This window comes from Loxodonta africana, chromosome 13, assembly GCF_030014295.1.
Source record: "Loxodonta africana isolate mLoxAfr1 chromosome 13, mLoxAfr1.hap2, whole genome shotgun sequence".
NCBI classification, from domain to species: domain Eukaryota; kingdom Metazoa; phylum Chordata; class Mammalia; order Proboscidea; family Elephantidae; genus Loxodonta; species Loxodonta africana.
In genome coordinates, this window is record NC_087354.1 from 30,009,790 (window position 1) to 30,023,656 (window position 13,867).

General features: G+C 42.2%; 1 protein-coding gene across 1 annotated transcript in view; it reads left to right on the top strand.

The window, feature by feature from the left end:
* Positions 1-13,867, top strand: part of TICRR (TOPBP1 interacting checkpoint and replication regulator) — a 52,987-nt gene that overhangs the window by 37,724 nt on the left and 1,396 nt on the right. Inside the window, exons 16-21 of the mRNA XM_010593832.3 lie at positions 545-635; positions 6,319-6,380; positions 7,186-7,320; positions 8,865-9,022; positions 11,054-13,244; positions 13,376-13,501. Coding sequence (XP_010592134.2) covers positions 545-635; positions 6,319-6,380; positions 7,186-7,320; positions 8,865-9,022; positions 11,054-13,244; positions 13,376-13,501 — 2,763 coding nt within the window. The remainder of the gene's footprint in view (positions 1-544; positions 636-6,318; positions 6,381-7,185; positions 7,321-8,864; positions 9,023-11,053; positions 13,245-13,375; positions 13,502-13,867) is intronic.

A 13,867-nucleotide genomic window follows, 5' to 3' on the forward strand; every position in this document is an offset into this window, starting at 1 on the left:
AACCCTCCTAATGTGTGTGACGAGTCCTCAAGTGGTACTACTGGTGGATGTGCTTGGTTGCTAACCAAAAGTTTGGAGGGTCAAGTCCACCCAGATGTGCCTCAAAAGAAAGGCCTGTTCAATCCACTTACGAAAAACCAGCCATTAAAAACCCTGTGGAACACAGCTCTACTCTGACACACATGGGGTCGCCAAGAGTTGGAATCGACCCTACAAAAAACAGCAACTGCTTATTGCCTTTAATCATAAATATAAGAACAACCAACTAAATTGATGAATGTGTTAGTCCTAATAAAAGCAACTTTTTTTTTTTAGAATTGCTTATTAGATAATAATTTTACAATATTATACATTGGTTCATATGGTTTTTCAATCTCTTAATAGTGCTGCCAACCTGTTGTATTGTGTTAAACTGAGTCCTATGGTTAGATGTTAGCCTAAAGACCGTTAAGATCCACCCCAACTAAAAATTAGCCATATACAAGTTCACTGCTACTTTTGCCTTGCTGCTTCTTAATAAGGTTATATTGTTTTTACATTTTAGATTATCATAAACTGCTGACTAAGAGTGTGGCAGAGACTCCAGAACATAAGCAAATCTCCAAAAGGCTGCTTCATAGACAAATCAAGGGCAGGTGAGTAACACCGGCACGGCCTTTACAACAGTCTTGTGGACCACTGTCTTCTCTTGACCTTCATGACTCACATCTTAACTGTGTTGCTTATAACCAAAGAACATTCTATAAATTCTAGGGACCAGAGAGTAACAGTTAAGATGTATCACAAAGTGTAATGCTGGGGCATTTCAAAGTTTGTAAAGGATGTTTTATTTAGTTATCAGCTCTTTTGATCCTAAAGCCCTGGAAGCAGATAAAACAGGTACTGTTGTGGCCATTGTATAAACAGAGAAAGTGAGGCTTAGATACAATATATGACTTACTAATGCTTAATGTCAGAATTTTTTTTTTTAAGTCAACAGCCTCCTAATCTATTGTTTGCATTCTGGTATCTTCCAATTGAAGTCTAGTCCATGATTGGATAGATCTCAGTCCTTTTTACTAATAAATCTGTTTATTAGTAAATGGCAACATGTATTCAATGGTTCTCTTCTTTCCTTTTATTTTTTGAAGTTATGAAATGGTGCAAACAGTCAAGTACAGAGAATGCTATTGCAGAAACGCATGTGTCCCTGCTTCACACCATGTATACTAAATACTGCAAAGCGGGTCAAAGGGTTAAAACCTAAGAGCTACAACTGTTAAACTCTCAGAAGAAAGCACAGGCGTAAATCTTTGTGGCCTTGGATTAGGCAACGGTTTCTTAGATTGACGCCAAAAGTACAAACAACAAAAGGAAAAATAGATAAATTGGACTTCCTCAAAATTAAAAAGTTCTGTGTCCAAAGGACACCATCAAGAGAGTAAAAAGACAGCCCGCAGATTGGGAGAAAATATTTGCCAGTCACATACATGAGAAGGGACTAAAATCTAGAAAATATAAAGAACTCCTACACCTCAACAAAAATCCTTCATTGAGCAAAGGATTTGACTAGACGCTTCTCCAAAGATGATATACAAATGACCAATAAACACATGCAAAAGTGCTCAACACTATTAGTCATTAACTAAAAATTTTTAGTCATTAGGGAAATGCAAATCAAAACCACAGTGAAATACCACTTCACACCCATGAGGATAGCGATAATAATTAAACAAAAAAAAACAGACAATAACAGGTATCGGCGAGGATGTGGAGAAATACATTGCTGGTGAATATAAAATCAAGCACCTGCTTTGGAAAACAGTTTGGCAGTTTCTCAAAAAGTTAAACACAGAATTATCTGCTGTGTATATTTTCACCAAAAATAAAATAAATAGTAAAAAAAAAAATTAAAGAGTTACCATATGACTCAGCAATTCCACTCCCAACAGAATTAAAAACGTACTTCCATACAAGATCTCGTACGCAAGTGGTCATAGCAGCATTATTCATAATAGCCAAAAAAAGGAAGCAACTGGAATGTCTGTCAGTTGGTGAATAAATAAACACAATGTGGTTTATCCATACAATAAAATATTAGCCATAAAAAGGAATGATATGTACCATAACATAGATGAACCTTAAAAAACATACTAAGTGAAAGAAGCCAGAAACAACAGGCCACATATGATATGATTGCATGTACATATATGGAACGTCCAGAATTGGCTAATCCATCGAGTCAGAAGGAGGATTAGTGGATGCCAGGGGCTTAGGGGAGAAGATAATGGGAAGTAACTGCTAATACGTATAAGATTTCTTTTGGGGGTGATGAAAATATTTTGAAATTCATGGTGAAAATTGTACAACTTTGTGAATATACTAAAAGCCACTAAATTCTACACTTTTTATTTAAAGGGTGAATTTTATGTGGATAACATTGCAATTTAAAAACAACTTATGTGTCCACTACCCAGCTTTATCAAATAAGTTATATAAATTTTCATATTTTAAAGACAAATTTAAAAACACAGTTTGTTTTAGCTGAAGCCCATTGGTAACACTTGACAGTCTTATTCTCCTCACTTCACTGAAGCAGCTACTTGCTGAATTTAGTGCTTTTCATTACTATGCATTTTTATTTGTTTGTTATATTGCTGTAGATAGGTATATACACATTATTCCTGTGCATATTTAAATACATTACTGTATGTATCATTCTGCAATTTCTTTGTTCAACATTTGTTTGAAATTTTTCTGTTTATACATAGTATTTTAACTGTTGTACACTTTTCCATTTATGAATGCACCATCGTTACTGCATTGTTCTACGGTTGAACTTTTCAGTTCTGTCTTTCTTCCCCCACTGTGCGTCTCCCCTTGTCTTTCCGTGTGGGAATTCTCTACCTGTGGAATTACTAGATCACAGGATGTGCACATACTCCATTTTGGAGGCAGTTTCTAGTACTTTCGTTTTACCGGTTTATACTCCCAGCAACCCGTGTATCACAGCTTTCCTTTCTCTACACTTCTGCCTACTCTCAATATTATAAAATTTTAAAATGGTTTCTGATTTGATGGTGTTATAGTATCTCACTATGGTTAAATTGCATTTGCCTTATTTTTAGAGAACTCGATCATCTGTTTCATGTGTTTATTATCCATTTATGTTTCCTCTCATGAATTTCCTATTCATATTGTTTGTACATGTTCCTGTTTGGTTGTTTGTCTTTTTCTTATTTGTAGAGGTTCAATATAAATTCTATATATATTACTATGTTATTTATTACAAGGGTTGCAAATATTTTCTCCTAGTTTGGGAGAATTTATTTTTGTATATGTAACATCATCTCTCACTAAACAGATAATCAATTATCCTCATACCACTTATTGACTAGTTTTTTCTGTTTCCCACTGTTGAGTCATTTTTCAAATTTCCACGTACGCATCAGTCTGTTTGGGCCTCCCTAATTATGTTTCCATTGCTCTTTTTTTCTAACTTTGCATACAACAAGATACTGTGTTAATTTTTATAGCTTCATAAATCTTGGTATTTGGTAGGCCAGCCCTCTTACCCTGTTCTGAATTCCCTTACACCACATGTACACAGACTCACAAACCTGTTCATTACCATCATCACATAGTCTTGCCACGCTCTCTTCATGGCACTGTTATCTACCTAGTTGCTCAAATCAAAATTCTAAGAGTCATACAAAATTCTTTCCTTTCTGTCATCTCATACACACATCTAATATATTAGTTCTTTTTCCCAAGACAGACTACTTCCTGCCACCTTCCAGCCACCATCTTCTCTTGCCTGGGCAATTCTAATAGCCTCCTAACTAGTCTCTCTCTTCCATTCTTGTCACCCTGTCCATCCATCTCACATAACCAGAGTGATCTTCTTAAACTATACTTGAGGTTAGGTTTTCTTCCATTGTTCCTTACCACGACTTCCCTGTCCAACCTCACTTTTTACTATTCTGCCCCTGCTTTCTCTGTTCTGGCTACTCTGGTACACCCAAGCTCATGCCAACCTTAGGGCCCTTGAACTGTTTGCTCTGCCTGTAGTGCTCTTTCCCTGCTTCAGGCTGGCTTCTTCTTGTCCTTGAGATCTCTGCTAATACATAAGCCCCTCAGAGAGGACTCTTTGACTACTCAACCTAATGTCCCTGCCCCCATTACACCACTGCTATAGGCCTCATTCTGTTTTACTTCGTTCAGGGCAGTTATCACTTTTTGCACTTACCTTGTTTAAAGTTAGCCCGTTGACTGTCTTTCTCTTCTCCACCAAGTCTCCCACTCCTCTCTGAGATAAACACTCCCAAAGGACAGGAATAGTCTTTCTTGTTCACTGTTCTGTTCCTAGTGCCTGACTTATAGTAGAAGCTCAATACAAATATTTTAAAAATGGTTTTTCTTATGGAAAAATTTTAAGCATAGACAGGAGTACTCACTCTTATATTGAAGCCCTGTGTGCATATCACCTGGCTTAAACAATTATCACCTCGGGGCCCATTATATTTCATTATTCAATAGATATTTTAAGAATGGATGAATAATTAAATGTAAACGTCTCGTATTCCCCACAAAATGGGATCCCTTATGAAATTCTGTGTTTTTTCTTCCCCCACTTTTCTTGAACCATCTTTTTATGCCAGTATATGCAGATATAAATCCTTTCTTTTTTAACAATTTCAAAATATTATTTAATATGGATATGTCATAATTTAACTAATCTCTTAATGGCCATTTAGGTTATCTCCAAGTTTCACTCTTAAACAGTGTTGCAAAAGTAATAGACTATGGATAACTGTCCCTTTTAAACAACTTTATTGAGCTATAAATTGATATACAATAAACTACATATTTAAAATATATAATTTGATAAGTTGACATCTGTATACCCATGAAACCATGACTACAACCAAGGTAGTCAATATAGTCATTACTCAAGAGTCCTTGTGCACCCCTCTCCTGTCCCCATCACCAGGCAACTGCTGATCTTATTTCTATCATTACCGATTAGTTTACATTTTCTAGAGTTTTATGTACATGGAATCATGCCGTATGTACTCTTTTGCCTGGCCTTTTTTACTCAGCATAATTATTTTGAGGTTATGCTGTTGTATGTATCAACATTTCATCCTTTTTATTTCTCAGTAAAAAAACCCAAAACCAAACCCATTGCCTTCGAGTCAATCCCAACTCATAGCGACCCTATAGAATACAGTAGAACTGCCCCGTAGGGTTTTCAAGGACCACCTGGTAGATTTGAACTGCTGACCTTTTGGTTAGCAGCTGAACTCTTAACCACTGCACTACCAGGGTTTCCAATCCTGTTAAGTCACTGGGTAGTGAAAAGTTTGCACTTGACTACTAACCTAAAGGTTAGCTGTTTGGACCCACCCAACCGTGCTGTGGAGGAAAGTCCTGGTGACCTGCTTCTGTAAAGATTCAGCCAAGAAAGCCGTATGGAGCTGTATCACTTCGTAACATGTGGGGTCGCCCTGAGTGAAAACCAACTTAATGGCAGTGGGTTTTTAGTATTCCATTGAGTAGATATTATCACAATTTTTAAATCCATCCACCTGTTGACACTAGGAGGTGGACCTCATTACTACCAGGCCAGGGTTGAAGTCTGGGCTCCCCACTCAGCCTTTGCTGCTGGGGGTATGGTCAGGGCTGTAGTTTTTTCCACGGCACTTGATTGGTGTACGGGCATTATTGTCTAAAAGTTTTGTATCTTGCCAGGCTGCCTTTCTTTTAGTGCTTTGGCTAGAGAAAGCTCTTCTTGGGGCTGTTTTTGTTTGTACCTGTTGTTGGCTTCTTCGGCACCCAGTCCAGGATATCTGCAGCAGAAAGAAACTGCAGGGGATTCACTGTTGTGTCTTTCCTTGGTTTCTGAGGTCCCTAGCGAGTCTGCCTTCTTCTTTCTACTTTTCAGTCTTTTAATATTTATTTTTTATACAATGTCCCAAGTTTTTAGCTGTCATTAGCAGAAGCAATAGAGAGAAAAGCGCATCTATTTCATCTTATCAAGACTCCATCTTGCCATTATTTGTGTATGTGGTTTTACATACTTGTGTGAGTTTATCTATAAGTTAAATTACTGTAAGTGAAACTGATGGTTTTAAAAGGTATATATATTTGAAATTAATTTTGATGTTGCAAAATTGGTTTTCAAAAAAAAGTTGTAACCATTTGCACTTGACAACAGTATAGACAGTGCTTGCCAATGCTGATGTTATCCAACCCTGGTAGGTGAGAAGCTGTATCTCTTTAATGTGTGTTAATTACAAGTAACCTTGAACAATCCTGTGCCTGTCCTTCTTTAAGGTCCTCTGATCCTGGTCCTGACATTGGCGTTGTTGAAGAGTCCCCTGAAAAAGGACAAAATGGTGAGCATTACCCACATTTAGCTTATTTTTTTGCATTGTACCTAGTTTTTCTAAAAACCTCTCTTGTGTTGTCACCTGGCATATTGTAAGACATTTTACAGAAATTGTGGCAGCTGTGAGCCCACAGTCATAGCTCAGTGTGTGTTTATAGGTGAATGTTCTTTTACACCGAATTTACTGAGAGAATTTCTGGAGAAGAAATATTTTTACCCAATAGAAATGAGATTTGGGGTAAGGCCTATACTACTTCATACAAAGTGCTATGGCTTATTTAAAACAGCATATTATAAATTTAGTTTCAAAAATCATCTTTTTTTTTTAACTGTGCAAATAACTCCTGTTTATTGGACAAATCAGAAAATGTGGAGAAGCCAAATTTTTAAAAATCACTTGGGAATCCCACAACTCAGAAATACTCTGTTAACATTTTAGCATATACTCCCACTGGTATTATTTCTATACGAACATATGTAATAACTATTACACATGAAACCCGTATTTTTTATTTTTATGAAAGTCACATACCTTTTTTTCACCCTACATCATGCTTAAAAGTGGTGGCATATAAGACTTTTGAAGGTGACAGTCTAGTGGATCAGTGGGTGTCTTTTTATACCTTGTTGGGGCTATATAGAAAACTCCTCTTAGCCTTATGTCAACACCTCAGATGTCTCTTAAAGGCATTTGTTTGTCTGGAGTTTCTGTCTTATACTTGGTATTATATATTTTTACCCATTTCTGACAATATGGAAAATGTCACACTTCCAGTTCTCCCTGGTTCCTAACTGTGGTTTGGGTTTCACAGAACGAAGTTTGAGACGAAGTCCTCGAATCAAGCAATTGCTATTCAGCAAGACAAATTCTGGCTTCTTCTATTCTGCATCTCAGCCGAAGTCTCGAAGTGTGCAGAGAGTTCACTCCTTCCAGCATGACAAGTCAGGTAGCATGCATACCCACGTACCTTTACTAGTCCATGCTGGCTGGGTAGGAAGTGTTTTCGGGGAAAGAAATATGAAATGTAGCTTTTTTTTTTTGACATTGGAGAAGGGTATTGTAGAATAGGTATGTATATTTGAGGTTCAGGCGATGACTATATGAACAGTTCTGCCAAGACTGAGTCACCCCTTTGGATTCCTACAACTGGTTGTCCACACTATCATTTAGGTAATTCATTTATTCAAGAGGGGTTAATGCATGTTTACTCATTGACCATATGGCCAGGTACACACAAGTATCCCATGTATCTTTTTGTATATTCTTCATCCTTTTATCCATGATTAGCTTGGATAATCAGATATGTGTTTTTATATTAATGAATTTAAATTACTTTAGTTGCTGAACAGACAAGGTTCTCTCTAGCTACCCTGCTTGCTGCACTAAGTGTTTCAAACCAGACCAGGGATGCTGAGATCACCCACCTCTGACACCAAATTGTGTGGTGGATAAGAAATCCTATACACGCCAAAAGGTTGGCAATTCGAATCCACCAGGTGCTCCTTGGAAACCCTATGGGGCAGTTCTACTCTGTCGTATAGTTTCACTATGAGTTGGAATCGACTTGGCGGCAATGGTTTTTTTTTTTTTTTTTTTGGAAACCCTGGTGGCACGGTGGTTAAGAGCTACAGCTGCTTACCAGAACATCAGCAGTTCGAATCCACCAGGCAACTCTATGGGGGAAACTATGCGGCAGCTCTACTCTGTCCTATAGGGTAACTCGACAGCAACAGTTTTTTTTTTTTCCCCCTGGGTTCAGTTCAGACCCCAGCTGCTCACACAGCACCCCCCCCCCCACCCCGCTGCCACCACCACACACACAGACAAGCCAGTTACCTGGGGCAGGGGAGGGTCAAAGCTTGGCAGTCCACATGACACATTCCACTTCAGACCGGCTGTCTTTCCCTGCTCCTTTGGGTCCAGTAATTCACTAGAATGCTGATGGAGCTTAGGGGAGGCACCATACTTGCAATAACAAAAAGGGATACAAATGAAGAGACACACAGGACAAGGTCTGGGAGGGGTTCCAGCACAGAGCTTCCATGTCCCAAAGAAGACACACCACCCTCCTGTGAGCAGATGTTCTTTCTCTCCCACCAGGAAGCTCCCTGGGCTCCTGTCTTCCAAAGCCTTTATTGGCTTTACCACGTGGCGGTGACAAATCACATCATGCCTTGTGAGGCTTAGTCAGTATTAGACCACCAGGCAAGCTTCTCAGGGCTCTCAGAAACTCAGAAAAAAGGCCAAGTTGCCTTCCGCTCCTCACCATTGCCCACATTTCCTAACACGGGCTAAGGCTGATGTGTGGTCTTATCAAAATTAGGCAGCAGTCATTGCAGTTGCTGATACAATTAGGTGGGACTTTCCTCCCAGCTGATCTCAAGAATTATTGTCTTCTGTCTTGTATTGACTGGCTATTTTAATACTACTTGGGAGAGCAGAAGTTGAGAAGGAATAAAATGTTACCACTTTTTTTGTGTGTGTTTGCAGGTCAAAGAGAAAATTCTCCAGCCCAAAGCATTTGGTCTCCCAAGAGGCTTCTTTTTGGTGCGGTGTCTGAGATGACCAGCCCCTCAGAGAAAGGCTCAGTCCGGATTAAAAGGCCTTCAAGAAACACTTCAGCTTCTGAGATACTTACAGCTTATCAGGTATAATATTTCTGTGACATTCAGAGTAGTATGTTCTTGGGGAACATAGAGACATGGCCAAGGGAACCTGCAGAATACATTAGGGAAGAGAAAGCAGATAATCTATGATAATAATAGAAATTGGGGTATTTGGGTTGATTCAGTTGAACGGTTATTGGATATATGGGGACAGCAAGCAGCAGGTCTGAGGCCAGGATCGTGGAGAGGAGATGAAGATAGCCTCATCCACTCTCTTGGCTTCGTCTACCATTTAAACTATGCACCGCGTATAGACCTTTCTGAATGGACACTAATTGTCCCTGTGTTTCACCTGGATTGTGTACTCCATCCAGTCACCCATGTTAGAAACCTGGAAATCACCCTTTGCTTCTGCCCAGTTAATCCAGTCCTGCCGATTTTATTTACAAACTCTTACACCCATCCCTTCTTCCTCACGCCTGAAATTCCTGTCTTATTCAGATTCTCATCAATTCTACCTGAAATATTTCAAGAGCCTTTCCCTCTCAAATCATCTCCTCCAGTGATCTCTCTGAAATGTTCATCTGACCCCATCACTTTGCTTAAAACTCTACAGACTCCCTGTGTGCTAGAGCAGGGTTTTCTATGTTTTCCTAAAATGGAACTTGTGTTAAAAAAATAACGGCTTAGAGGTTGGGGGAGGACCCAGAGCTATGGGGAAGGGTTTGAAAACCACAGCTCTATAGAACCCTGGTCAGTCTCCTCCACAGGGCAGACAAGGTCCTTTGTGGTCTGATCCCTGCCAGCCTGGTTGGCCTCAACCCTCACCCCCTTTACTTCACACCCCACCTTCCCGCAACATCAGGCTGGGCATGGGCTGGCACATGCCTGCTGTTTTTCACTTTTGTGCCTTTGCTCACATTGTCTCCTGCCTCCTCCCACCGCCGCCCATAACGTCCAGTGCATAGCCCTGTCGTTGTTGTATGCCATCAAGTCGATTTTTGATTCATAGTGACCCCATGTGACAGAATAGAACTGCCCCATAGTTTCTAGGCTGTAATCTTTACAGAAGCAGATCATCAGGTCTTTCCCCATTCTTTTGGTTAACAGCCGAGCGCTTAGCTGTTGTGCCACCAGGGCTTCTTGGCCGTACTGTATTATCATTTGTTTATATCCTACTGAACATGAAATGCCAAGCAGACCAGGATTCTCTTGAGATGATGAAGTAAGATTGTAGAAAAGAGAGGTGTCTGATTTCCTTATCTGCTGGAGTTTTTAACTGCATTTTATAAGATGGCAGGGAAAATTTTTTTGTTGGGGTGTGTCCTTTCTCAGGTGTTATTTTCGTTACTGTGCCTAATACATCTATATATTCCACACTCACCTCTCCCCTCCCAGCAGACAGCACCTGGTGCATAGTAGCTGCTTAGTGAGCACATGGCGGTGGTGACGGTAGTTGCCACCATGTCAGTTCTGAACCATGGACCCCATGTGTGCAGAGTAGAACTGCTCCACAGGGTTTTCAAGGCCGTGACCTTTCAGAAGCAGATAGCCAGGCCTGTCTTCCAAGGTGCCTCTGGGTGGAACTGAACTACCAACCTTTCAGCTAGTAGTAAAGTACATAACCATTTGCGCCACCAAGGGAGCCCTGAGCACATGTTGAATGAGGGTGAACAGATGAGGTGGCCTTGGAGGCTCCTTTGGGCAAACATCAGAAATAACTGTCTTGCTTGAAGAGGGGGAAGATCTAGTTGATGGCTGTGAGTAGCAGGGTGATACAGTTAGAAGCAAAGTATATTTTAGCTGCAGTTGCAAATTATGCAAATTATTTGCTCTTAGGAGAACAAACTAAAATTGGATGCATTGGTTGGTGTTAGAAAAAGTGGACAAGTAAAATCTGAGTTCTGTTTTGGAGGGGGAAAAAGCTATTAAAGTTTCCAACTTAATATCTCTCCTTTGTCTGACTATAAATCTCCTACTTAGCTTTCTAACCATTTTCTAGATTATTAAAGCGCTCTTTAGAGACTATAGGTTATGATATTCAAGTACTGAGATGAGCATTTTTCTTTACAGACTCCCAAGAAAAGTTACTGGAAATCCCCAAGCTCTTCTAAAGCTACACCAAGAAGGCTCCCTCGTACACCACAGATGCCACACTGCACTCCAGAAAGGCGGCTGGGACCCCCTGCAGAAATGACACCTGTAAAACAGGCCGTGTCTAAGGAGTCCTTAAAGCGCTGTTCCTCATGTCGCGGTGATTCACCATCTGAACTGACAGTAACTCCTCAAAAGGGATACTCACTGGCAGAAGGATTTGCCTCTCCTCCTGAAAAGAAGAAACTGAGAACGCCCAGAAGGCACGCTGCTCAACCACCTGAGTTTCTGCAGACTTGTGCTTGGTCACAGTCAGCACCTTCCAGTCCAGGAAGCACCTCGTGTCCAGCAGCCCAGATGCCACTGACTGTCCAGACCAGGAGTGGATGTCTGACTCCCGTCAGGCACTCTCTTAGAACACCTTCAAGCTCAGCAGTGTTGGGATCGCTAGGAGAGACGGCCTTTGTAGGCACACACCAAAACCAAAAAAGCCCAGGTCCCCAAGTCCCTGGAGATTCTCAGGTGGAGGAACCAGCACAGACACTAGAGGAAACATCTGCCAAAACCCCAGAGAGACCAGAAAATAGACCTATGGTTTCCTCCCCACCTGTTTCTCCAAAGGAACCGTTTAACTCTCCTTCATGTGACATTTCCAAGAAGAGTCCATTTAGGGAATCGTTGATGGACTTTCCGTCCCCTGGAGAACTGGATTGTAGAGAGCCCCAGAAATCATCCCATGTAGCCACATCACACTCATGTCCTATACCCTCAACTCCTCCCAAAATCTCACAGATAGGTAAATCTGACACCCTCCCCCCTCCACCCCCTTCTAAAATTGGAAAACGGTATAGAAATACCTCTAATCCTGAAAGAAGTTCCCCTGAGTGCCACCCTAACACCTCGGGTGTTCATGTGTTTGGCATAAGTGGCAAACCAGCTGCCATCACAGACTCTAGAAGGGACCAGAAAGAAGGGAGCCTCTCTCCTCAGTCTTCTCCTGAAAGACATAGTTGCCCTGGGGCCGGTTTAGGGACAGACTGGTCTATGTCCTCCCCTTTGCTTATTGTAAGTGACACAGAGTACCTTACCCTCCTTGATGAAGATGACTACGGCAGTGACAACTTGAAAAGTAACATCTCACCAGAACAAGGTGAGATGTTAAGGACGGTGGTTGCTGACGAGCAGCCTTCTCTGTCTCACCCTGTGATTCCTCCGTCTTTCCCTTCCTCTGTGCCCAGCTCTCCTCTGGTACTTTGCTATGGCCTGCGCCGCACGGCAGACAGAACGCAGGGCCAGACTGTGGCACACAGAGAGAATCAGCAAACTTTAACTCAGCCTTCGAAAGCCTCTGCCAGTCCACAGACCTACGAGGTTGAGCTGGAGATGCAAGCTTCGGGCCTCCCCAAGCTTCGAATTAAAAAGGTAGACCCCAGCTCTTTATTAGACATTGAACCTCTAAGAAAGGAGGATGGCTTCCTGGGAGAGGAGAGTGCCTTCCCTGGTCTCAGCTCGGCCAGGGGCAGCAGACCCTCAGGCAAACCTGAAACCAGCTACATGTCACCCCCCTGCCTCCGCTCCTCACACAGCACCCCTGGCAAGAGCGGGGGACAAACGTATATCTGCCAGTCCTGTACCCCAACCCGCTGCCCCTCTAGTACCCCCTCTCCTTTTCAAGCAGAGGTTGGGGTTCCTTGGACACCATCTCCCAAGCACAGTGGAAAGACACCTCCTGACACAATTAAAGACTGGCCCAGGAGAAAAAGGGCGGTGGACTGCAGCGGGAGCAGCTCTGTGGGGAGGAGCGAAGTCAATGTAGACCTTGCAGGGAGCGGGCCGGGGCTCGAGCTGGAGGGGAAGGAGCGAGGGTTTGAACTCGCTGTCAGCAAGACTCGCATCTTGGGGGATTTTGAGCTTGAGGGGGTGTGTCAGCTGCCAGACCACTCACCTCCAAGGGATAGTGTGCCTAAGGCTGAGGACGCCTTCTCATGGGGACAGTTTGGATTGGGCTCCAGGAAGAGACTCCTTTCTGCCAAGGAAGAAGCTGAATGTTGGGCCAAAAGAATCTGTGACAGCCAGAGAGAAGACTCAGAAGCAAGTGGGGAGAGGTCTCCAAGTGCAAGTGTGGGGCAGGGACAGCTCCCCTCCACCGGGGATGAGGTCTTTGTTTCAGGTGAGCTTGTTTTGAAACTCATCTTCCCTGTGGTTTCTGGTGGGAAGTGTGTTGGGGGAGAAGGCATTTAGGAGTTGCTGCTTCAGGAGGCCAGGGACCCTGCTTGACTGTATTGACTGGAATCTTTCTAGGCACCACGCCACCCCCCGGCTGTGCTGTACGGAGCTGCCTTTCGGCCAGTGGTCTCCAGGCGCTGACCCAGTCTCCACTGCTGTTCCAGGGAAGAACGCCTTCCTCTCAGTGTAAAGACACCAGAGGTAATCCATTTGCTAAAGCTCCTGGAGACCATCACCAGGATCAGACTCACCCTTCGGTGGATGCCTAAGGGTTAGCTCTGGCCTGCCAGGCAAATAGCTTTCAGAGGACTCTTAGGGAATGCTGGAATGATTTTGTGACCACAGTGTCATGTGCCCCTCCCAGAGAGACTCTACAGTAGAACTTCTATGCATCTTAACAGATACCTCCTCCAACTCTTGCTAAAATACTTCATCTTCATGAAGATGGTGATGGGAGTTGGCATACTGCAATGTATTGCTAGTCTGTGGTAATTAGAATCTCAAAGAGTGTTTTGAGTAACAGGAGTGATAGATGTATGTTTGGAGCCAGCGTTTCCCCAGTTAATT